The sequence below is a fragment of the Dama dama genome, chromosome 33 (assembly GCF_033118175.1).
Source record: "Dama dama isolate Ldn47 chromosome 33, ASM3311817v1, whole genome shotgun sequence".
NCBI lineage: Eukaryota > Metazoa > Chordata > Mammalia > Artiodactyla > Cervidae > Dama > Dama dama.
The window spans coordinates 15,501,693-15,529,322 of record NC_083713.1 but is presented as its reverse complement, the minus strand read 5'-3'; the positions used below and the strand labels follow the sequence as shown (position 1 = coordinate 15,529,322).

The window sequence follows — 27,630 nt, the reverse complement described above, 5'->3', positions numbered from 1 at the left end:
AGCCGGGCGAGCATGCGGGGGCGGAGGCGCCTCGGCGCGCAGGGCAGAAGCGCCGAGTGAGCCTGTCTCCGGAGGGCGTGCGAGACAGGCGGCGGTTCGCCCTCGCGGCCGGTCCCTCAGCCACCGTCCCCGGCCCCGGCGCGCTGCGGCGGCGGGCGCGGGGTGCATGGAAGCGGCGGCTGCGGCGGAGGAGGCGGCGGCTGCCCCATGGAGTGTTACTACATTGTCATCAGCTCCACGCATCTCAGCAACGGACACTTTCGCAACATCAAGGGAGTTTTCCGGGGCCCTCTCAGCAAGAACGGGAACAAAACTCTGGTAATCGCTTCTCTCCTCTGTCTCCTGTCTAAGAGGGCATTTAGAGCATTGAGGTTACTGTGAGGCTTTGGGGTGTCGCTGTTCAGTCTGGTTTACAGTATATTCGCTTCTTTATCTTGTGGGCGTGGGGTGAGAATTTGGTGTAGAAAAAGGCAGGAATCTCAGGGAAGCTGTGGTCCAAGGCTTTGGTTGACACTTCCCCCAACGCTCCGGACTCTCCACCTCATTTGCACCGGTGAAAATTACCACAGTTTCTCCTTATTTGATGCAAATTGTGTTAACAGGACCTCTTATAAGAAAGAAAAGGAATAACCCTAACCCCAAGTGACCCTATAACCTCCGTCGGCTTAGGAAGCTGAAGGTGAATAAGGATGTGGATGTCTTTATGGAGGCAGAGAGCCATGTGACTGGTGGCCCGGGGCAAGTGGCGGGATTGAGTGATGGGCTCGGAAGGAGTTTGTGTTCCGGCTGTCTCCGCAAGGACTGGCAGCAAACTTCTCCAGTGAGAAGTTGTCAGTACAGAGCTTAGCAGAGTGACTCCGGAACCCCAGGCCATCAACTTTAAGCTATTGACTCAAAAGAGGTTGTAGATGAGTGTGTGGGGTGAGCATTCTGACACAGTCAGAGCCAGAAAGGAAAAACGTGCCAGACAGAGCCCGTGCAGTCCTGGAAGGTTCTCACTGGACCACAGAGCTGCTTTTTTTCAGCATTCTAGTATGAAAAGGACTCCTGATTGGTGAGAAATGTGCTGAGCATTAAGATAGTACAGGGCCGCAGTTCTTACTTTTTCCTTTCACATCACCTCTTAGCTACAAAACCTCCTTGCAGAACTGATTCCCAAGTCCTCGTATTGCCTGAGAAGTATACACTTCAATAAAGGAAAAAAAGGGAAGTGTAGGGAAGGCTTATTAGGAGGGAAGACTTATTAAGCTTAGTAAGGCAGAGTAGAGCCAGAGTGAGGTGATGGTATGCAAATATATGCATCACTAAAGTCTGGTTCCTTTAGCAAGCAACACCCCCCACCCCCACTATACAAAGTGATGATTGCTTAGCCCTGAATAAGTAGAGAAGTTTAAGGACAGACTCAATTAGTCCAAAAGTAGAATATTCTTAACTTGCATTTCTTTATATATCTTAAAATATTCTACATAAAAAAAAAAAATGTGCTGTGCATGTGTTTTCCAAGAATGAAAAGTTCTCTTCTGAAGTTTTAAGTGAATTCTGACATTGATGTGATTTATTTGATTATTTTCTTTTCTCCCTTGAAATCTCTTGGACACCTTCCTCTCAGCTCATTTAAGACATAAAGAACCAGAGTTAGTTTATTGCTTTTATTCTTGTCTGGGTAAGATTGTTTACTGTTGTTGATCAAAGAAAATACTTTTCTGTGGTCTTCCAGTGGAGTACCATACAGAGCAGGAGGCACAGGCTGAGGGAATTATGGAAAATGTTCTGGCTAGACTTAGAGAACTCAAAAATGTGTAAAGGTAATTGTTTTTTTTTTTGGGGGGGGGCACTTCATTTTGAAGAAAGTATGCACTGGTTTGTTTTTTAAGTCATGTTTCACTTGTGAGAAAAGACAGACTTTTTGAACACGATCTCATCTCCATAATTATAATAATGGTGTAGGTAATAAAACCATGAAATAAAGTTCATAGGGAAAAAAAAAATTATTTGCCAAACCTCAACTTGTTAAAATTCTGGTAATCTTGATTCTTAAGTCAGCTTTGGGCTTCCACCAATGATTGAACTTGATTAGGCTGATATTTGTTTTATGTTTGAAGTTGATTAGTTCTTTATCACTCATGTTGACAAAAGATAGGTTAAAGTGTAGACCTGCCTGTTGTATCTTCAAATTAAGATAGATGTTTAGATGAAGCTATCTAAATTAGATGAATAAATCTAAATGTATGCAAATATCAGAAGCAACAAATTCGGTTAAAAAGGCTTAGAAATAGGCCTATCATATTTCTCTTATTTATAGAAGATAAAAACAAATTATATGGGCTTCATAGCTAATCCTTCAACGTTGTGCTTACAAACTGCCAAAGTTTGTGTTTCCTGTGCAAGAGATTTATACTGACTGAAATGATGTAGATTTTCATATATGGTTCCTCTATAATTGAAACTATTAATTTAAAAAGTAATATATGTCATATGTTTGTTTTCTGTGTCTTTTGATGATTTTTTATTGAAGAGAATGAGACTCACACCTGTTTTTATAATAGAAGAGATTCTAAATATATTCATAAATGAATTTTTTAATTAAATACTTTTCTATACTTACCAAAAACTATATTCTTTACAGCAAGTAGGATGCTATGAGAGCCTATTATAAACTAAAACTTACTACAAGTTAAACACAGAAAACTGAAACTGAGACTTACCAGAAAAAACAACCTTAATAAGAAACACAAGTATTATCTTACAAATGTATATGTTCCATAATTTTCATGCAAGGATTTATATTGTCATGTCATAGAGTGAAATTATGAGATCTTTTTTACTCTCTTGCCTATTTGATTTTAACATATTGTGAACTTTGCCTTTAAAAACATCATCACATTTTTGCATTTTGAAATTTGTATTACATTTAAAGAATTTTAAGAATATCTCAAGTTTTTTTTCATATTTCAGTAAAAAAAAATTTTACTTAAAATGTAAGATCCACTTAGGGATTTTTTTCCAAAGAAATTCCAATTATTTTCAGCCACTGGAAAGCAAATGGATATTCTGAATATTTCTAAAATTCATATTTTTAGAACATTATTTTATAGTCTTTAAAATTATTGAACTGATTTAAGATAGGCTGTAACTGTTAATACAGTGTTCTTTCATGAATTAGAAGTTTTCTATAAAGTTACTTAGAGAATATAACTCAGTGTTTAATGACATTGATTAATTGCTTTAGTCCTAAATCCAGAATTCATATTCATACTGAGGAGATTATAAAAATGTACAGACCTTTTCAAAGGTCATATTATGTCATTCACACAGTAAATTTTTAAGGATACTTAATGACTAAGCCTATTGTTAACCTTGACCCTATTCCTGAGCCTTTAAATATACTTCTCTTCACAATTTTAACTGAAAATACACAAATCTCCATTTTGCAAGGTCTTACCTTCAAAGAGAAAGGTCACTCTACCTCTGATGATTTCTGTTGTAAACAGTATCATATCTGTGATATAGCTTTAATTCCTTGGAATAAAAAATAAGCTAATATTTTATTAGTGCTCCAGAATATGTCTAAATAATTTATGTGGTTTAATAACAGTGAATAAAGTTTACCATCCATGTATTCTCATTGTTTTTACTTAGATTATTTCAAACCACCACTGTGTATGCATTTGTTTATTGGATAAAGACATTCTCTTATATTTATATTTTGCAATTGATCCTCAAAAGATTTTTTGCCCTAATTATATAAAAATTATAATACAAAATATTAAAATATTTAAAAAAATTTAAATATATATGTAATCACTTTAATTATGGAATTTGGAGTTTGTGGAACTTTGGAAATCATTACTAATTTGTTTATTGCATTGTCAGTTTGCCAGCATTTTTTAATTTCACAAGAGTTTTATGTCTGTGTAAAGACTATGAAATTCAGAAAGAAGAAGTGCTGATTTGAGGTCAAAAAGTGAGTCACTATTATAATGCAGATTTCCTGACTCTAGATGAATTTTCTTCATGATTTTTATGCCAAATTAGAGAATCTATAGCAATTGGTACCCTAATCTCCATACTGAAACAGAGGTGTTGGTGTCATCTATTGTTTGAGGACATTCTACTTTTCCACTTGTCTTTAGGTGTGGAGAAATAGTACCAGACTCACAGAATAGCTTAAACTCAAATTTATTTTATTTCTTATCTTCCAGTATGTGAACATGGATATTTTTTGTCTTGCCTAAACCTTGCTTCTGAGGGCTGCCCTCCATTTCCATAATATTTAGTACCAGGTTTGTTAAGAAAAGATGTATTGACTTATTAATCATTTCTAAACATATTATTATTTAGTTCATTCAGATTTACTGAGATGCTTTAATTGCAAAGCACTAGTCTAGGCACTACAGGATCTGTGCTAAGCATTATGCACTAAATATTGTGTTAAGATGTATTCATGTATGCGCCTGTTCATTTTGAATGTGTTGAAAAATTCTTCACAAATTTTGACAAGTTTATATGTTTCTTGTCACTCAAGATATTTTTATATATATTCATTTTGAAAGTATGAAAAATTTCTTGAATTTTTCCTTTGTGTATACAGGAACTCACTAAAATTAGATAGGTCTTTGAAATATACTATATGGACTTGTTCTCATTATAATAGTATTATGTCATTCCCTTACACATTTCTGTATCTCCTACAGTTTATAATTTAAAAGGCTTCTGCACTCACTAAAACCCATTTATGTGGCACATTTAGGATTGTGCCTATGACTGAAGAAACAAGTTGTTAAGTTCATGCTACTGAGATGTTATCATTGTTAGATTAATATCCTCAAGAACGGTCAAGAATGAAGGTGGATTAGGGTGAATAATATATGGCTAAACTTCCCCACATTATATATATAGACTTAGTTGTATAGTCAGTTATATATTTTTTCCAAGTTTCTTTTACACTATCATGCATTCAGAGTCAAAGACCATCTTGTGTCTCACTTTCCTGAACTTAAGGTGTCATATATTCTTTGTCATACTTGTTTTTTATTCCAGCAGAGCTTTACAGCATGTGCATTTTCAGAACATATTATTGGAGTGAGGAAATAAGATTGAAATATTGATTTTATAACCTATTCAAAAATGTAAGCAGTATTTTAGGGCAAATGTTGTCAAGTAATAGCCATGATTCCAACATATGCTTTTTGGTTTATCAAATATTGTGTAAGTTATTTTTGATAATTGAAATTCAAATAGTGACACACTGTCTTGCGACCTAACTTCTCTGTTATGCAAAAGTATTTTCTAGTTTGTTGATGACTTTTATTACTTTTTTGCTGAAAATACAGCAAGAGCTTTGGAGACCTCTAATCCACAGGTTTCATATAGCTATATGCAGGACCAAATTCAGGTGGCAGAAGTAGTTTGTTGAGTATGCACTGTGTTTTCACAGTTTGCTACTGTTTATACTGTTTTTGTTTTTACTGTTATATAAGTTTATTTATCTAATTATACCATCCTGACCAATGAAGGCACTTGAATTTTCCATCCCTTGTTTAGTCTGAGAACCAAATTTTACATACAGGTAGACAGAAACATTTTCATCGTTCTACCCTTCATGGTACCAACTTTTAGGTAGACAGGAGTCTTCTGGAAAGTTTTCCATATATTCATCTTTCTGTACTGTTTACTATATATTGGCTGGACAGCTTTACAGTATTTTCCAAATCTAGGAATGCAATTGTAATAACTACAATATATAAGTGTGGATTTGAAGATGATGCGTATTTTGCATTTTAAAATTACAAACTTTCACTTAGATCACTGGTGTTTTTAGTAATTTCATGTTGTTTTTGATCTTTTAAAAAATTAATTTTGAATGTAATTTTATTCTTTAACTTATACTTTTGATAAACATGTTTAGCTCATATAGTATACTTAGAAAATAGTTTTTGAAAATATTATATATAGGGGAAATCATACTTTTTAATAAATGTAATCATAATACAGGCTTGAAATAATTTTCTCCGGTGATCTTATTTACCTGAGATATATTATTGAGGGCAGTTGTTGTATATAAAGAGTTTGAGTAATCCTTCCAGAGAGAAAGAAAAAATAGTCTTTTTAACATGTAGTATACTGAAGCCAAAATTTATAACAAAGTTATTTATATCTGTCCCTTTTTTATATTGCTAATTACAATATTGCACTTCCCTTGTGGCTCAAACGGTAAATAATCTGCCTGCAATGCGGGAGACCTGGATCTACCCCTCCTGTATTCTTGGGGTTTCCCTGGTGGCTCAGACCACAATATTAATAATTTTACTAATTCTGTTCTCTAAAAATCTTTGCCTGAAACCATTTCATCTGTTTTATCTCATCTAAGTTATCCTTTGCTTCTGAGAAAATTCTTAGCATGTATACAATATTGTGATTGTGTTTTCAACTGGCAAAGTTTCATTAATTTTATAAATGTATTACACTACACTTCCTAGCACAGTGTAAGATAAAGTGGAATTATAAATAATTAAAACTCAATCCTAGTTGTCAAAATAGCAGAGTCCATTACCTGATGTAGTACTCTGGACTCCTTCATAATGGTTTGGCACCATTAGAAGAAAGTTATATACTTTCCTAAGTGTAAGTACATTTAGTGTATTAAATGTTTATGATGACAATGCTATATTCAGATAGTAAGAAAACACTCTTTACTTACATAGCTTTAGAAAAATGAGCAATGCTGAGTGTGATGACTGGTTTTATATGTCAACCAGAATGAAGTGAAGTGAAACAATTAATTGCTCAGGTGTGTCCGACCTTTTGTGAGCCCATAGACTGTAGCCCACAAGCTCCTCTGTCCATGGGGTTCTCCAGGCAGTAATACTGGAGTGGGTTGCTATTTCCTTCTGCAGGAGATCTTCCTGAACCAGGGATCAAACCCAGGTCTCCCGCATTGCAGGCAGATTCTTTATTATCTGAGCCACCAGGGAAGCCCTGAGTAATAGCCAGTTATTTGATCAAAGACTAAAATCATTGCTCTGAAGGTATTTTATAGATACAGTTAATGAAGTCTATATTTAGTTGATATCAAGTAAAGGAGGTTACCATCTACAATGTGGATGGACCTCATGCAGTCAGTTGAAAGACAATAAGAGAAAAAAATGAAGTTTCCTGGTAAAGAAGACATTCTGCCTCAAGACTGCAGAATCAAATCCTGCCTTGAGTTTCTAGCCTACTGACCTGTCCTACACAAGCTCCACAAACCCACAATCAGAGTCAATCCCCAATTACTTAAAACAAAATTCTCTCTCTTTTACTCCCTCTGCCTCCTCTCCTTTGTCTCCATGTATTTTTTCCTCACCACCCCCCACACCCCTTTAACAGTTCTCTCTCCATCTTTCCTGTTGGTTCTGTTTGTCTGGAGAACCCGAGTGGTACACTGAGAATCAGTTATTATATCTTTTATGTCGTCTCTTACAATAAGACAACTCAATATTTCAAATATAAATCGTATCCAATCCCAATTGGATTTAATTGGAAATAGGTGAAATTGACATTGTTAAACTTTTGGGGCTTGAAATGGATAGACCTTAATGTGGAAGGAACATTTTTGTTGTTTTCTAGAGGAACATATAGTAACCTTATTTTAAATATTTTCCTGGATTATTTTGTGTCCCTCAGTCCATCTCCCTGCCTTCTCCCAAAAAGTGAAAAGTGAAAGTGAAAGTCACTCAGTCATGCCCAATGCTTTGTGACCCCATGGACTATACAATCCATGGAATTCTCCAGGCCAGAATAGTGGAGTGGGTAGCCTTTCCCTTCTCCAGGGGATCTTCCCAACCCAGGGATAGAACCCAGGTCTCCTGCACTGCAGGCAGATTCTTTATCAGCTAAGCCTCAAGGGAAGCTGAAGAATACTGGAGTAGATAGCCTATCCCTTCTCCAGTAGATCTTCCCGACCCAGGAATTGAACCGGGGTCTCCTGCATTGCAGGTGGATTTTTTACCAACTGAGCTATCAGGGAAGCCTGCCTTCTTCCAAAAACCTTTATAAAACTGTAAAATATATTCTTATCTGTTCAACTTCAATAACTAATCATACATGCATTTATTGTATATTAAGAAATCTTTAAATGAGAGAAAGTATTTTTAAACGTAAAAGTATATAGTTTGGTAACCTAAATTTAAGAAAGTTGCCTTTTGGGTGGTTGTGTAAAATGAAGAACTTAAATTTTATAACAAAAAAAATGTCTTCATGAAAAATATACTACCGGCCAGAAACTACCAGTAACACCGCACTAGTTGAACCAAGCTGGACATACTGGTCCTTGTTGGAACAAGATGAACTGCATTCCAAGGGGAAGCTTGATACATCTCATGAAGAGGGAATAAGGGCGAATTTTATAGGTTTGGGGATTGTGTATGGTGCTTTTCTGAAGTTTATTAAAATACTGTTTTTATTCTGGATTGTTCTGTGAGAATGAAGGGCCAGTTCTGTGATTGGTTACCTTAATGCTTTTTCTCTAAGAGGCAAGAGGAACAGAGTTAGGGTAAAGCTGTAGTTGGTAAGGAAGCAGCTTTTGCTTGTTTTGGCTGACAGATGGGGATGTTTCATAACAAAAACAGTGTGTTGGTTTTTGTCTGTCCCCAAACATGATTGCAAAGTGGTCTTGCTTTTTCCTACTTGACTTTGTACTCATCAGTGACCTTTGATTTAGTGGACTCTGACACTGTGTATGTTTGATCACAGAACCATACCTTACTTTTTGAACTAAACAGGTTTGTACTTGACAGTTCCCAGGGGCTGCTCTTTTCTTTCTCAAATATGATATGGTGGCAAGGCACAACCATCAGAGGGGAATTTCAAGAAAATGAATTCCACAGCTGGGGAGTTTTAGGGATGAGGGAAGGGAGGAGAATGATTGAAGATTACCAAGCTGGAGTGTGGACGATATTGTCCTGTGCTGGCACTTCCTTAGGACGACTCTGGGAGATAAATAGTCATCGGCCTCTTGAGAGAGATACAGAAGAAAGGATTTTCAAGAGAGACAAACTTCAGTGGGAGCAAAATGGTGAAGTGAAACTTCAGTGAACACTCTGAAGCTATAGAGATTTCATTGATAAGGTACCCTTCTGAATTCAAGACACCATCCAAGTGTTTTAAGCCATGTAGTAATATAGAGAATTTTGTCATAAAAGAGGATATAACATAATCCAATGGAGATTGAAGTCCAGGAAATGAAGAAAAATTTGGGAATTCTGGGGTTCTTGTGGCAACTGATATTGTTAGAAATACAGAGTAGTTTAAAATTGGTTCTCATAATCCCAGTGCAGGTAGTGATTAGCAGTGGAATGGTGAACCAGGACAGAGAGAAATCCTGTGGGAGGTACTCAAGAGTTCTTGGGCCCCTTGGATGCCTCCTTTAAGACTGAATCACGTGCATGCTTAGTCACTCAGAAGTGTCTGACTCTTTGCGAACCCTCATGGATTGTAGCCTGCTGGGCTTCTCTGTCCACGGAGATTTCTCTAGGCAATAATACTGGAGTGGATTGCCATGCCCCCTCTCCAGAGGATCTTCCCAACCCAGGGATTGAATCCCTGGTCTCTCCCAAATTGCAGGCAGATTCTTTACCGCCTGAATTATACACAGGCCTATTCTGAGCCTCAGGTCTTTCTCCTGACCTTTGTTGAATTATCATGTCAAAGGGGCATTGTTAGTTCTAGTGCACAAATTTCTTTCCATATTCAGCCCCTGGCAGTGAGGGCTTGGGGAAGGTCAGTGTACTAACAGTGATTCAAGGTTACCCCATCCAAATTGCCTTGTTTTTTTTTGTCCTTCAGATAGGAAACACCTAAGGAATTTGATGTGAAACAAGCAAATTTTGTTTGGAGGGAATTTCAAAAGTTGCCAAACTCATTGAATTATGGAAAAGCAAGAGTTTTAGACAATAAGTAATGGAGGAGTAAGTGAGACCAATTACAGAGAAAGAAGGGATTTAATGATGAGCGATTTGAACCTGATTTTACTTACAAGTGGTCAAAGACAGGAAGATGGGATATAATATGGAATTCTCTCCTTGTTTAATGAAAGGGTCTCAAGTGACATGATCTAGTGGCCTCCAAGCAAGTATCAGGGGAAATATGGTGGTTGAAATCATACTTTATAACCAGATGGCCTTGAGCTCAAATCCTAAATAGACCCTTGTATCAATTAATAGACAGTAAGACTTTTAGTAACCAGAATCCCAAATATCAACTCTGTACCAACATAGTATTTTATATAAAATTTTTAATGCACTTAAAATATGAAACTATGTATGTTTTTATACAAAGTGGCTCAAGAATGTCAAGACTAAAGACTGATTTTATTTGTATTTTTCCCTTCATTTGTAAGGTGTTTAGTGCTCCAGCCATCTACATTCTAAGTTAGAAAAAATGAGTAAAGAGGACAGATGAAAAGTTGAATATTCTCTTTTTTTTAAAGAAGTCCTACTCAACAGTGTTTGCTTATATCTCTTTGGCTGAAGTTGTGTTATAGGACCACTCAAGTATAGGAAAGGGTGGAAACATTATTAATTAAGCCAGGCACATTGCTAAGCTCAAGAAAATAAGTGTTATGTTAATAATAATAATAAAAAAGAGGTAACTGATCAGAAAAGAGATATCTCCCACAACCTGTCACTAGCTTTATAATCTTGGTAAAGTTCACCTCTCTGTCAGTTATATTACCCTTAAATACAGATGATATTAATATCAATGCCTACCTAGGAAACAGATTTATGTATCAAATAAGATGAAGCAAGTAAAGTAATTCACTCAAGGTTTGACACTAATAAACTCCCAATAAATGAGGTTAGCTGTTGACGATATTTCATGCTGGAACATTCATATCTAGAATCTCATCTATTCAAGTCAGTATGTATGAAGTGAAGTGAAGTGAAAATCGCTCAGTCGTGTCCGACTCTTTGTGACCCCTTGGACTATACAGTCCATGGACTTCTCTAAGGCCAGAATACTTGAGTGGGTCTCCCACATTGCAGGCAGTTTCTTTACCAGCTGAGCCACAAGGGAAGCCCAAGAATACTGGAGTGGGTAGCGGATCCCTTCTCCAGGGGATCTTCTAGACCTAGGAATTGAACCGGGGTCTCCTGGATTGCAGGTGGATTCTTTGTCAACTGAGCTATCAGGGAAGCCCCTCAGTATGTATAAATTTACATAATTTGTACAGTTTTAGTATTTAATAGTATCAAGATTTCCTTTTTTTTTTTTCCTGTTTATCCATGACACTTCTTACATATTTATCTTCACCCCAAGAGTCATAAAATCTCCCTTAAAAATGGACTGGGCTCTAAATATGCCAGTAGATAAAGAAATGAAAAATCTTATGAACACTTTAGATATAAGAGATTCTTTTGGCTCATAAAGTACATGACATTTATATTTTGTACTCCTAGGTTGCTAGTTCTTTAGAAAAGCTTGGAATTTCTTTTAACTCTCTTCAATAATTTCAGTAGCTGTGATTCCTTTGCAATGTCTTGGATCAGCTGCAGTTCTGGTGTTACAACGTTAATATTTACACTAGGGGGCGACATAACATTTCCTCTTGCTCATATAGACAGGCGTAGTAAATAATCATGCATTAATAAATTTGTTAAAAAAAAAATAAAATAAATTTGTCAGCTATAGGGTTACCGCAGTTAATTAACCAAAAGTCACTTTAAGATTTTACTGACCAACAAGTCAGTACGGAAATGCAAAACAGATGTGATGTATTTTCTATATAGTTTATTCGTGTACTTCCTCAAATAATTATTCTTGGCCATTCTCTACTTCAATCACATGAGATACATGTAGTAACATGGAGCTAGCATAGCCTTGATGTCTAACCATGCCTGTTATATTATCACTCTTGGCTGTGAAAGTGTCAGTTTTCATTTTTGAATTTGATATTTTTGGTTTCTTCTAAGTACCTCCAACCTACTAGATTTATGATTCTTAACACCCCATTTATGTCATAATTATCTTACAATCAGTTGTTATAGTTAATTTGTAATTAAATTTTATTGACATTTTCAGGGACTGCATTATTAAGCAGAATGAAAGTGGACTATGATGACCATTATTTGTTAAAACAAAAATAGCTATAGCACAAAATAAAAAAAAAATGTGAAATTGTGAAATCTAACTGTTAATTTCATGATTGACACATGATATTAGAGAATAGTTAAAAAATATCTGAGGCTCAAGTTTCCCAGCTTTACTAAAGTTTAATGGAGTTTCCTACATAGAAACTGGGATTAGGTTTCCTAGGGAAAACGTACACATTGCATGAAATAACACAAACTGTTCTGCTTGTGTTACTAATCATTGTGAAATTATTGATACAACATGAAAGATGCATTTTTATGGATCAAGATTTAGAGGAGTTGATACTATGATATGTGCTACTACTCAAAAACTTCCAAGGTTTTTTGTAGGTAGAATAATATTAATAAAATTTCAGATGTTGCATGTTACATATTGCTGTCCTGGAAAGCCACATTTAAGAAAATCTGTTAGCCTGTTATTCCACAGATAGGGTTCATGACCTAAATAATAGTCATAGTAATAATAATAATGAATCAAAACAAATTGATCCTCTTTGTACAGTGCCTAACATAGCTGTAAGCATGATTTGATGATGTAAGGAAAAAACTACAGAGATTATCGTTTACTTATAATGTTAAATTATTTTAATTAAAATGCTGTATCAATAATTCAGTTTACATATGCTATACGATGAGTAATTATTCACCTTATAGGCATTAAACATGCCAACTATTTTGACTTATTAATAAAGTGCCAATACAATTATGTCAGCTATAGAAACTGTAGGTCTTGTGAGAAATCCTTCTCTTTTCTCTCAGTACCTTGCATAAAATAAGGACAATATCTATTCCTGGACACAGGCAAAATAGACATGTTCACACAGGGTAAAGTCAAGCACACACCTCCTCTTTCTCTCTCTCTCTACCCCTCTAACCGCTCCCTGCCTCCTTCCTTCTCTCTTTCTCTCTAACTCCTCTCTTGCTACACCCTCATTGTATTCTAGATGAACAGAGAGTGTATTGTTTTTCCAGTGTCAGATTGTCTGCATGTTTGTTTCTAAGGCAGCACATAGAATTCTACTAGCAATTCTGGCCAGATCCAGACAGCAAAATGATGATTTACTTGAAAAGCAATTGAGAACTCCCTTTCTCCCCACCTTAGCCACCAGATATAATATCAGAGATCTGAAAATAATGCTGCAAAGCTTTTGAGAAATCTGAAGCAACTTAATGGCCAACATTCCACTGGATGGCCACAATCCTAGGAATTAAAAATAGAGAGAGGTGGCTTCCCAGGTGGTGCAGTGGTAAAGAATCTACTTGCCAATACAAGAGATGCAAAAGACACAGGTTTGATCCCTGGGTTGGGAAGATCCCATGGAGAAGGAAATGGCAACCTGCTCCAGTATTCTTGCCTGGAAAATTCCATGGGCAGAGGAGCCTGACTGGTGGGCTACAGTCCATGGGGTCGTGAGTTGGACGTCACTGAGTACACACATATGCAGACACAAAGAAGGAGAGAAGGAGAGAGAGACAGAGAAAGAGAGAGAAAGGAGGGAGAAAGAAAGAAAGGAAAAAGGAAGGAAGGAAGGGGCAGAAAGAAGATCATTAGTTCTTTTTAGGCAATAGAGAATATAAGTGAATATATGAATGCATATCAGTTTGAATAATTAGATGATGGTACATTCAGATTTTCCTGGGGTTATCCCAGTTTAGATAGTTGTCCTGGTAATGGCACTGCCTTTAATTCTTAGAATTATTCTGACTTGGATGATAATCTATATGGTCATCCTGCTAAATAGAGAAACATTTAGAGTGACAGGAATCTGCCTAGATTGTTTCTTCATTCTCCATCCTGGCTTGACACCCACTTTCCTTTACAATCTGTTGGTTCTTATGAGAATGTTATCTACAGATGTGTTTAATGTTCTGCTTTGCTGTTTTTCCACAGTGATATGGAATCAACAATAAGAATATGCAGTGATAAAAGGAATGTAGTTATTCTTTCTCCCCACCTTTTGGCAGTCTGAGTTTAGCTGCATCATGGAAGAAGGGCTATTCAGAGGCAGGATGATGTGCAGGCACAGGGTCACGGGGAGATGGCTTGCAGCAGCTGCAGTAGAGTGAAATGGAGAAGGGAGCCACGGTGTGCTTCTAGTGGCCACATAGCAGCCAAGCCTTGTCTGTGAAAAGTTCCTGGGACTGAAGATCCAGCTGCAGTGTTCCAAGCTATTTTAGTGGCAGAATTTTGCCCAAACATTGCCAGTTTTGGTTCCTCAACAAGCCTCCTTCAACAGGGTCACCTTTGAATCTGTCAGCTACCTAATAGTCTTCCAATAAATGTATCTTACGCTTCATTTCATGAGTTAATTTTGGTTATTTTTAGCCGAGAAACCTGACTAGAATTAGGACAACTGTAGAACTGCAGGGTTTTGCTTTTTTTTTTTTTCCCCAGGATATGAAACATTTTGCTGGGTTTTACATCTAGAGCATTTTGACAGTGTTTCACTCTCTCCTCTGCTTCTGATCATTCTCCTTCCTTTTCTAAAAAAATAATTATTATGGAATATTTAATTGTTATTCAGGTTTGCCTGGGATAATCCCAGGAAATAGTGAGACTTTTGTTTAAATTCTGGGTGTGTAGCGTGGGCCAGTTATTTAACCTCTTCTGTTTCTATAACTAAATCTATATCTAAAAATAACAAAAGTTGTAATTCATCTAGCTCCTGATGTATAGCAAATGTTATTTTAACCATGGGTTTCCCTGGTGGCTAAGATGGTAAAGAGTATGCCTGCAATGCAGGAGACCTGGGTCTGATCCCTGGGTTGGGAAGATCACCTGGAGAAGGAAATGGCAACCTACTTGACTGGAAAATCCAGTGAGCAGAGGAGCCTGGCAGTTTACAGTCCATGGGGTTGTAAAGAGTTGGACACGACTGAGCGACTTCACTATTTTAACCATATTGCATAAATTATATATAATTTCTGATGAAATGCTTTAAAATGGGTGCATGTGAACAGGACTGTTTTAAGGGTAAAATAATATAAGGGAATTCTCTGCTTCAGTGACTGGCACATAGTCAAAGTTATTATTTTTACCATTACTGATACTTAAAGAAGACTTGTTTTTCCTCCTTTCCAAAGCCAATACATGGACTTCTGCTTTTCAGACAGAAGATGAGAGATGCCAAATAAAAGAATGTAGGTGCTTTAGGGAGTCCAGTGAAAGATGGGCCAGATAATTGATTATGAAATTTAGCATTTATATATGGCCTATGAGTGAATCGCCTATTTTATCCTTTGCAGGAAAACTGAAGACCTGTGGTATACAGATACCAAACTAGCTGATCATAATTGTCACCTGAAGATTTGCAAAATAACATCCTGGACTTCACTTCATAACTACTAAATCTTAATATCAATGGTGAGGTCCAGGAATCTAGGTTTCCTAACAGCCACAGATGACTTTCACTGTCCTAGAATAAACCGCATCTGGTTAGGTATCAATGGTCTTGTTCCAGAAGGTTGCTTGGATGTCATGCATTCATACTTAGTGTGAGAGATGAGGCCCTGTTCTCGTCTGCCCTTTCTTAGTTTCTCTGCTCAACACGCCTCTTCATCCTGCCCCTGCCTTCAAGTAGTCCTTTGGAAAGCTAGTAAAAATGCATTTGTTTCATTGTAAAGAAAAATGACATTAGTAAAAAAGTTTAGGTACAAAATAACTAAAGAGGATAATCTTAAAATTTAATAGAGTACATCTACAGAAGGGACGAAAATGTGACTCTATGTTGTAAGCAGAAAAAATGTCTAGTTCTAGGTTCTGCCTCATGGGACAATTTAGTTAACTTGGCCAATTTCCTTTGCAACTATGTTTTCAAAATATTATTTCATGTAGAAATTAAGGGTAATAATGCATTTCATGCTTTTTTAAAATTATTGTTTTAAGTAGCAAAGCAAGTGGTTGAGCTAGTAAATGTATAAACATGAGGCAATTTACAAAATAAAAAGATGCAAATGTAAATAGTTTTATGAAATACAGGGTGATCCTATGTACTTTTATGAGAAGTATATCAAAGATTTAACACTGATAGCCTGGAAAGAAAGTGAAAGTGAAGTCGCTCAGTTGTGTCCAAGTTTTTGCAACCCCGCAGACTGTAGCCCACCAAGCCCCCCCGTCCATGGGATTTTCCAGGCAAGAGTACTGGAGTGGGTTGCCATTTGCTCCTCCGGGGACCTTCCCAACCCAGGGATTGAACCTGGGTCTCCCACATGGTAGGCAGACGCTTTTTCTGTCTGAGCCACCAGGAAAGTAAAATCATATATCCTAATTACATCCTTATTGTCAGATGATACACCTCAGTGACTTTTGAGATTCAAATTCAATAGCATATTTTATTTATAAACTTTGGTATTCTTATTGTTTATATATATGGGATTACCATTTATCATTTTTCAGAATTTTGTTTGTAATGTGATTATGATACCATCAGAATCAATTTCTACAATAGCAGGTATGTAATTGTCAGTTATTTAATATAGTTTGATAAATCATCTAAGTGTCTTTGATTAACCTTATCCAAGTCATGTTTTCAAATTGTATTTTCAAATCCTAAGAAGAAATCATCTCATTTAATGAAAGTTTTCAGTTTTTGAGCACTTATTAAAATATTTCATTTAATTATTTCAGCAATTCTTTAATTTGGTATTGTTACAATTGTGACTTATAAATGAGAAGATTTAGTTTTTAGAACTTATCAAGGTCCTCTAAGTTGTTTTAAATTCATAGCTGTCTTGTGAACACTATGGAGAATGGATCTGAACACTAAGATTTAACATATGTATGTCCATGTCTATTCCATTTTGTTTAGTTTAGCACAGAAATAATGAATACCTCATTTTTATATTCTAGAATTTATGGCTATGCCAGTTATAGAGATTCAGAATTAGGAAATGTATATATAAATCCATAACTATTTTCCCCAAATATCATGGCTTTATTTAAAAAAATATGTTTATTCTTTCTGCTTTCCTATTTTTATTATCAGTATCTGGACCTTTAATTAAAATTTGCATTACTGCCCATCTGCTTACCACTAGTGTTCAATGAAGACAATTTAATGCTCCTTTTTCTTCTTATAGGTAACAGAAGAGAACTAGTTAATTAGACTAAATAATTTGTGTCAAATGGTGTGTTTCTATATACATGACATAGTGCACCAAGGCAGGAAAAAAGATACTTTTTACTAAAAATATTATTTTAGTAAAATTCAGGGCTTAGGATATTTTTTATATTTTCAGTTCACTTTGAAATTTCTTCCCCCAGCTTTGTTCATTTTTAGTGTTTGCAATCTTCTATTTACTAACTATTAAAAGTAATAAAAGTTCTCAAACTAAAGCAGATGATAAATTATTTGCAAGTTATTTATAGCTGAGAGCGCACCATCATACTCCAGCATACGTTATTGGGTTTTTCCTTTATAGAAATAAGATAAGAAAAGGTGTACATTTTCTAATCACTGGGCTTTGCAGCACACATTTGTAGAGGGTTGGCTTTCAGGTTTAGACAGTTCATAATGTGTAGGTTATCCTCTCATCTTTCTCAGAAGATTATTTTCAGGGAGAGTGCAAGAAAATGAAAAGATCTGAAAGCTTTTAATATATTTTTTTTGGTAAAATGCTGGTGCTTCTAAATTTATTTTCCCTTAATTGCTGGCTCTGCTGCAGAGGAGAGGAACAGGGAGTGGGAGGGGCAATGAGGAAAGCACCTTGTCAGGTGTGAACAGAAAGGAGCCTTTGAGCAGCCCTTTGGTACAGTTTGTAAAGAGCCTTCTGCTCTATCCTCACCAGTTTGAACTGACTAACTAAACTCTGTGTGTGTGTGTGTGTGTGTGTGTGTGTGTGTGTGTGTTCAAGATAAAAACTTTAAATGTAGATACAAGGTATTCTGGACTATGTGGGACCTGAAGAGAACAGGAATATTTTTAAGGATTAAGGTGGTCTTTATGCTGAGAAAATATTATAGGAACTTTTGGCTCAGAGAATAAAGGAAGTCAAACTAATTCATTACAAAACAGAAGCTAAAAACAAAAACTGTATGACTTAAAATAAAATCCCTACATCACATTTCTTGTAAGGTCATAAGTCCTGTTCAGTTCAGTTGCTCAGTCATGTCTGATTCTTTGCGATCCCGTGGACTGCAGCATGCCAGGCCTCCCTGTCCATCACAAACTCCCGGAGCCTGCTCAAACTATGTCCATTGAATCGGTGATGCCATCCACCCATCTCATCCTCTGTTATCCCCTTCTCCTCCTGCCTTCAATCTTTGCCAGCCTCAGGGTCTTTTCCAAGGAGTCAGTTCTTCGCATGAGGTGGTCAAAGTATTGGAGCTTCAGCTTCAGCATCAGTCCTTCCCCTGAATATTCAGGACTGATTTCCTTTAGGATTGACTGGTTTGATCCCCTTGCAGGTCAAGGGATCCTCAAGAGTTTTTTCCAACACCACAGTTCAAAAACATCAGTTCTTCAGCACTCATATTTTATGTAAATATGTAAAGTCATGTTTTCTGTAAATATGTGAGGTTGTATTTTATGTAAATATGTATTTGTAATATAGAAAGCATATTATTTTTAATCCGGCAGGTACCATGATTTCTGCCATTTTGTAATACTTATGAAGAGTTGAAGAGAATCTATAGATCTTTACAGAGATTATGAAAGCTTATGAGTACTTCAGTCTAATTTTGTCCTAAGTTGTGTTACAGTAACAATCACAATGAGTGGTATCTGTTTATATGTTTTTGTAACACGAATGCTATAAGCCTTTCCATTTTACAAAGAATACTATAATTGGGAGTTCAGTTCAGTATACAGTGCCAATTTTAGAAATGACTAGCAAAATACGTGTTCTTCATTCTACCCTTTGAAGTGTTCATGATTAAGTCTATACTTAATAACAAAACATATCTCAAATTAGAAATTAAATATACATTTCCAAAAGTAAGTATTTCTGGGCAAATAAATATTGCAGCTTTTATAAATTTTAATTTTATATCATAATTTTATAGGTTTGACAGAATCAATAGTGACTACTTTTTTAATAAGTTGATAATACAAACTATTAAAGACAGTTTGTACAAAAGCATATGGAGAACAGAATAATTGCATTTAATCATAAGTTACTATCTATAAATCCTTCATATCTATTTTGTGCACCAAATATTTCACACAATGAAATTCGAATTCATTAACTTTAATATAAATTCAGAGGGACAAATTGTGTGGCAGAGATTTCTACAAATATAAAGTAAAATACACTGCTTTATTTTCTATTAAGTAAATTGGCTCATAAAGATAAAAATTGCTGTTTTTCCATATTGATTCACAAAAGAGAGGAAGGGACAGCTACAATTTTCAATGAAAGGAAGACTGTCTGTGAAAATAAGATTGCATTTTGCCAATAGGGAGGAAGCTAAGTGATTTGATTTTTATTTTAGCAATTGTCTCTCATTAAAAATTAGCAAATGTACTCATGTGTTTATTCATCAAATATGAATTAAACAGAGTGGTAACATGATCTGATGATTTTCCTTTTCTCCTGTAGTAGTTGCTTAGTCATCAGGGTGTGGAATCACACCTATTCTCCTTGCTTGAGCCTGATTAAAGTTATCCTCAAGGAGAGTATCACAAGATAAGTGGAGAGACAAGAAAAGAGATTTCAAATAAAAGATGCAAAATAGTAATTAAAATGAGATGAATAAATAATCTGCAGAGAAGAGCTGTAATTATTGTTGTGTCATAATTACTTGATCCATTTCATTAGCTATAAACATGAACACCCTACAGATATTTTATAATTTCAGAATCCAAGGAAAAAGGCAGATTATTATTTTCAATTATAGTAGATATTTAAAAAGAAGTAGATGTCATTGATTTCACAATTGAATGTTTGGATTTTAGTGAATTTATTTTTCTATAAATTTAGCTTCTTGTTATCAAGAACAAGAATAGATTATTGGCACATAAGTAGGTAGTTAATTGATAGATAGACACAGACTAATATACATTGCTATTAATTTATGTTAGTTTTGAAACTTTAGAAAATTAGAAAGTAAATATCATACATACATATATAAAATACTCTTGAAATTTTGTTATATTTTCCCAGACATTTTTCCTATATCTAACTACTTAGAATCATTTAGAAAAGCTACTTCCCAGATTAAATATTTTCTTTCTATTTTTAGCAATGCTATCAGATAATTTTTTAAAATATTTAGATACTTAGGATTGAAATTTAGAGCCCTGACAATTTCTAGTAAAATACATTACAAACTTGTGTATTAGTGTCAGTAACAAATTATTTTCCATTCATCTGCATTAAATGCTGAGTGTATTGTCCATATATTTGCATAGATTGTATATCTTTCATCTATATATTTAGATGGTTAAGTTGGCATAAGTCAAAGAGAATTGGATTTAGAATTTCAAGACTGAGTTCCTGTCTTGTTAAGTAAGACTTAGTTTCTGGATAATTATGTATGATGCTTAAAAAATAGTTTATCTTCTCTGGGGGTACATATATATATATATATATATATATATATTCATTTATTCCTATCTTTCTGCAATACAATTGATTACCTCTGTGTTTCAGATTCTGCACTCACCATTAATACAACGGAAGGCAATAAAGACTTGGTTCTTTGCTTCTGAAACTGTGTAATGCAGTGGTCTTTAGAGTGGGTGGCATGCACCCTAGAAAGTGTGCAATATATTATACTTTATAGGGAGCAAGTGGAAATGTGAAAAATAATCTTTATATTTGTGATTGTCTCAGTTAAAATGTTTTTATAATGTTTTATTCTGTGTAGAAATGCATGTTTATATTCATATATCAGCTTGAAAGTCTTTTGTTATAGGACTGTGCTTGATAGCAAATTCAGAGACTGGATTAGTATAAGGAAAAAGAGTTGAATGAAATAAAACATTTTATTATAGCCAAAGACTGTATCATTTTTAAAGAAAAATTGTAATGTTGTTTGCCTTGGACATTATGAAATATCACACTTTCAATGCCCCCTGTAGTTTTACATTGAGCATCAAATTTGTACATGGTATGTTCTAGACACATTTCCAAGCAATTTGTTTGAATTAACATATTTAATCTTCACAGCAACCCTATTTGGAAGGTATTCTGATTTTCATTTAACTTAAAAATGTCACTGAAATTCAAGTAATCTGTCTCAAGAGCAAGAGTTCATATTTACTGTGGTATCCTGTCTCTCACATGTGAAATTCATTGATAGAGTGCAATAATAATAACAGATCTGGAAATAAGTATACTGTTAGCAGTTTAAATCTATTTTTCATTATTTTCATATTTATATTATTTCATAAGATAGGCAGTCTTTCTTCTTATGACATACATCTTTTCCCACAGAACAATGTATAGCTTTCTGATTGTACTTTTTAAAAATGCTGTTTGAATAATCATCAGAGATTGAGTCAAATTGGAACCTTACAACGTGCTGAGCACCACATCAGGACCTGGAAAAATGGAGCCTGTTGAGATAAATTCTTACACCAACAGGAACCTCACTTTGCACTGAATATTAATACAATACAATATTTAAAATTATATGTAAAATGCTGAACGAAAAACCTGCCTCTCTCCTTCAATAAAATTTCACCTTATTTATTAAAACTGATTTATATTATATATTTCTAGTCACTGAGTCATGTCCAACTCCTTTGCGACCCCATAGATGGTAGCCCTCCAGGATCCTCTATCCATGAGATTTTCTAGGCAAGAATACTGGAGTGGGTTGCTTTTTCCTTCTCCAGTATTATATTTTATTATACTATGTTATATTGTGAAAGTGAAAGTACAGTCGCTCAGTTGTATCCGACTCTATGTGACCCCATGGATTGTAGCCTACCAGATTCCCCATCCACAGAATTTTCCAAGTAAGAGTACTGGAGAGGGTTGCCATTTCCTTGTCCAGGGTGCCTTACCAACCCAGGGATCGAACCTGGGTCTCCCTCATTGCAGGTCAACACTTTACTATATAAGCCATCAGGGAAGCCCCATGTTATATTATATATATGTGTGTGTGTGTATATATATATATATACTTATATATATATATATATACTTTTATATATATACTTTGGGGTATATCAAACTTATTTTGGTTTTTATGTCAATTTCAACAGTACATAATCTATTATTAAATTAGTGTTTAGGTTGCTTTCAGAACGCACTGATCATTTTGTATATTTTGTATTAAAACCAAATATAAATAAGTGTTTTATGTGGGTGAAGTAATAAGTACCTATTGTGGGTTAGGTGCTAGAAATGTAGTAGTGAGCAAAAGAACACAAGTTCCCCTGCCGTCATGAAACTTACAGTCTAGCAGGGAAGGTGGGTGTTGATCACTGAGTGTGTTATTTTAGGTTGCTTGAACTGCCATAACACAGAACCACAAACTGCATGTCTTATAACAACAGAAGTTTATTCTCACCGTTAGAGGCCAGAAGTCAGAAATCAAGATATTGGCAGGGCTGTGCTCCTCTGAACTCTAGGAAGACTCTTCCGTCCCTCTTGTAGCTCCTGGTAGCTTCAGGTAATGTCTAGTTTGTAGCAGCAGGACTTCAGTATTTGCCTTTATCTTCACATGATATCTTTGTTTCTGTGTTTATATGCCTCTGTCAATCTTCAATTGACATTCTTCTTGTGAGTCTTTGCTTCTTTTCCTATAAAACACAGGTCATTCTTGGATTAAAAGCTCAACTTGTTCTATTTCAGTCATCTTGAATAATTACATCTGTAAAGATCCTATTTCCAAATAAGGTTGTTATGAGATGTTGAGAGTTAGGACTTCAATGTATCTTTTTGAAGAATACAGTTTGGTCCATGATACTTATCACTGCAAACTGCCTTAAGTGCCATGAAGGAAAAGTACAGGCAGAATGAGAGCATGTGCAGTGGGGTATGCATCTAGGGTGGAATATAAGGAAGCCTGGGATTCAATCAGAGAAATCAGATGAGTGTGTGACTTTTGGAGAGAGGAAGATCATCATCTTTAAGGAAACCAGTATGATTAGAGGTTGAGGGCTTGGTGAGGAGTTGGTGAAGGTGAGACAATGTTGTTTTGTTCAGTTGCTAAGTTGTGTTTGACTCTTTTGTGGCCCGATGTACTTCAGCTTGCCAGGCTCCTCTGTCCATGGGATTTCCCAGGCAACAATACTAAAGTGGGTTGTCATTTCCTTCTCCAGAGGATCTTCCTGACCCAGGGATTGAACCTATGTCTCCCTCACTGGCAGGAGGATTCTTTACACTGAGCTACCAGGGAAGCCCAGGTGAGAAACCAGCTGTGCATAAATCAAGAAAATGTAAAATTTGGGTATTTTTATGAAGGTGAGCTGAACAAATGATCTGACTCCTTTTTTAAAATACTGATTCAGCTCAGTGTTGGAAAAGATAGCATGGGGTGGATACAGGAATGGATGCTGACGTACCAGCTAAGAGGCGGTTGCAGAAGTCTAAGCTAAAATAGCTTGGATTTAAAGAATATATATATTCTGCAAGATGTGTATAGATTTAAGATAGATATATATATATATATATATATATACACACACACACAGACACACACACACTAAATGAAATCAGCAGGATATGTAACAAATGGTATGTGAGAAATGAAATCAAATGATATGCTGAGATGCTCCTAACTTACTCTCTTGTAGCATGTACAAGTGTGAGTACCATTCACTAGCCTAAGGGGTAGTGATATAAATATTGTAAGTGTGTTTTTAGACATGTTGAAAAGAAGTGCTTTTCACAGATATTTCAGACATGCAATTAGACATACGGATTTAGATGTCACAAATAAGGTCAGGGTGAGGAGATATATGTTGGTATTAACTGGTCATTTTTTCATCATTCCAGTTTTTTGTGCTTTCCTATCTCTACCTGAGGACCCGGGCTGGGATTTAGAAAGGACTTACAATATGCACTATTGAATAATCTCTGGACACAAAGCTAGACCTTTACTTCTTCAATGAAGTAAATTCCACCATCATTATACATTTTCAATAGAAAAGAGAATTCTGCTGTTTTTTCTACTTTGAGTTGTAAGTTGACACTTCTTAAATTCATTGTATTCTTATTCATTTTTTAAAATTCATTTTATTATTCATTTTATTAAATTCTAAACTAGACAATTTGATGTCTATCCATGGACATTTGTTTATGCTGTATCTGTAGAGATTACCAGTGACCTTTCAAAACAAATCTTTGGAGGATGCTTTTCAGGTCTGTGATAGTATTTGTAAACAATACAAAGACACTTAGAAATGAAAGATCTAGTTAAGTTGTAGAGGGTGTGTGCGTATTTTTAGAATTAACTAAGAATCAGTCTGTAGAGACTAATTTAAATAAACATAAAAGAAAACTAAGGAAGGAAAAGGATCTAGAGCTGGGAAACAAATTCTAAAGGAAAATTTTAGTGAATGGAATGCCATTCAATTATTGCCTATAAAGCACACTAGAAGGTGGCATTTGAAGAAGAGATCCCCACATGACAAATACATGATACTGCATTGAGAAACCAGGAACTGGAACAATCTGTTCCCCCATCAGCAGCAGTGCTACCCAAACTAAAAGGCATATGCTATTTGGCAGGCAAAAAGTCATTATTTGCTGGAAAAGTGAATAGTGGGTATGTAGCAGCAGTACTTTGTAGTGTACTGTTCCTTATTCTAGCCATGGAAAAGGTAACCAAAAATGTTTGAACGTTTTTAGCTGTTCCTTAATCAGAATCCATATACTATTGTGTGTCTAAGATTTCACCCTTAAAATTCAGAGGTAAAGGAGAGGTTAATAATTATAAATAAGAGAATAAAATACTGTGAAAGTTATGATATAAATAAATGTTTAAAGTGAAAACCTGACATGAAATTTAAAAAAAAAAGTATGTTTTAATGCCTGCATAAAAGAATAATGCTGACAAATTTATTTGCAGAGCAGGAAAAAAAAAATAAGGCTCTCGAATATAAAGTAACAGAGAAATATTCCTTAACTATATACCTTTTGCTTTGGATAAAACTGCTGTATTCAGAACAGTGGGTAACAAGATTTGGAAACATTTCAGAGATTATTCAAGATTTTAAGTATATTGTGTTATTCTACTAAATATGTGTAAATTTTAAACAAGGACATATCACATTATTTATATTTGTTATGTTAGTTGTTCCAAGAAACATTTGTTTTATTGCCTTTTGTATATTTCTTAGGATCAGATTAATGGTTACCAAAAAAAAAAAAATGCCAAGCTTTTATAAATTAACCTGCTGAACATCGCGATAATACACATTTTTAAAAGATTATGTCCGAACCCATTGTTTAACACAAATGCAAGGCCATTGCAACTGAAAGTATGATGGTCATTACAGTATTCATCATCTTAAAGAAAGAAAAGAAATGCATGTACACACACACACACACAGACACACACACCTTGTATGTACTATGTGGCAAATATCAGTAGCCAGATTATGATGTTAAATTATGAATGGGGGGTAGTTAAATGCAAATAATTACTCAGCTTGTAACATTCCACTAGGCCCCCCAAAGTTAAGTAAAGGATATGATCTTAAGGGGACAACATAAGTAGAAGACAGAATAGTGTCAAGAAATCAATATGTTTATTTGAACAATCAGCCAAATGGTCTGAAGATTCTTAGATATGTCTGGTTGTTCCAGAAGTCTTAACAATTGTATCAGAATTCCGTATAATTGATTGGCAAGAGTAGTGAAAATAATGCTGGCCCATTGGCCATTTGTATTTATCAGATTAGATAATTGTAGATTAAAACAGTTTGGATTCCCATTTTATTCAACTATAAAAATGACTGTGCAACAGTATTAATGCACTTAATACCTGTGAGTTGTAAACTTTAAAAATATTAAATTGGTAGGTGTTATATATATTTTACCACAATAAAAAATAGGTCTGAAAGTGCTATAAATATAAAGTCTACCTGTAAATACAATGTTTCTAGCTTTTTGTGAAAATTTCTAATTTCACTTTGGTGCATATATAATCTTAAATATCTAAATTCTGTGAAAATATACATGCATGTCTGCATGTGAGGGATCTAGTAAGTCAGAGTCATATTTTCTAAGAGCAGCGGCAGTGATTATGAAAGACTGAGTTCATGTACCAGCTTGGATTATTCACATTCTGGAGAAAACACATACTTTCATATGTTTTTGAATTATTTGTTAATGTAGCTCCCAGGTTGTAACTAAAAAATGGAACTCCATCTGTAGTGTTCTAACTTGTAGACTATTAGAGTATATTTCTTTTCTTCTATGAGGAACTGCTATACTTTTTCTTCCTAAACAACTGTTTCCCATTTGTTTTAATTATGCAACAGCCTTCCTGAAAACTTGGTATCATTCAGAAATAATTTCTGACATTTGTAACAAGGAAGAATAGCAGCTGATTTAATTAATGATAAATAATGCTGCATTATAAAGTTTGAGGAGAAGGCAGTGGCACCCCACTCCAATATTCTTGCTTGGAAAATCCCATAGATGGAGGAGCCTGGTAGGCGGCGGTCCATGGGGTCGCTAAGAGTTGGACCTGACTGAACGACTTCATTTTCACTTTTCTCTTTCATGCATTGGAGAAGGAAAGGGCAACCCACTCCAGTGTTCTTGCCTGGAGAATCCCAGGGACGGGGGAGCCTGGTGGGCTGACGTCTATGGGGTCGCACAGAGTTGGACATGACTGAAGTGACTTAGCTTAGCTTATGAAATTTGAAAAAGTCTACCACTTTGGTGAATGGGGGTGGGTAAATGGTGTGCAAACTGCTTCTTCATATTGGATTTCAGTATTTTATTACATATAGCACTAAATGATTGTTCTAACTGTGTTGGGAATGTTCTCCTATCGCTTCTAATCCTTAAAATAAGCAGGATACGTTTATTATACCAAAAAACACTTATGGTATTAGCAGAACAATTCAATCTTCAGATGTCTGAATTTTTAATTCAAGACTATCCAGTTGAAAATATTAGGAATCAAGCTGATAGGGGTGGGAGGACAGACATAATAATAAATGTGTGTCAATTCTAATAATACAGTGTAAGGGATATAATTTTTAAATTTACATTTCATGAAAATAGTTATCAGATTATAAAAAATCATTAAGCACTTATTATTGCCTTTCTTTCTTTTTTCCATTAAGAATTCTTTGTATTAAAATTCATTGGAAAAGTAAGGTAAACTTGAGGCTTAAAAATTATTATACAGTGTAATGTTTTACATTCAGATTGATAAGAACAGTTATCAATTGGATCTGTATTGTCAAGATAACCTATAAAGTGACTTATTATTTATGTTACATAAAGATGAACACAACATAAATAAGTTGTCATTTATAATGAAAAATAGAACAGACGGAGAGTTAGACAAATAACTAGATAAAAACACAATTTTAAAGTGAGCATATTTTTGCAAAACTTGTTTCAAGCTATTTAGCTTTTA

The 27,630-nt window shown here is 35.1% G+C and overlaps 1 protein-coding gene across 1 annotated transcript in view; it reads left to right on the top strand.

Annotated features, from left to right (window-relative positions):
• The first annotated feature begins 207 nt into the window (after window positions 1-207).
• ZNF804A (zinc finger protein 804A) overlaps window positions 208-27,630 on the top strand; it is a 319,276-nt gene continuing 291,853 nt past the window's right edge. Inside the window, exon 1 of the mRNA XM_061135657.1 lies at window positions 208-318. Within this exon, the coding sequence (XP_060991640.1) occupies window positions 208-318 (111 nt within the window). The remainder of the gene's footprint in view (window positions 319-27,630) is intronic.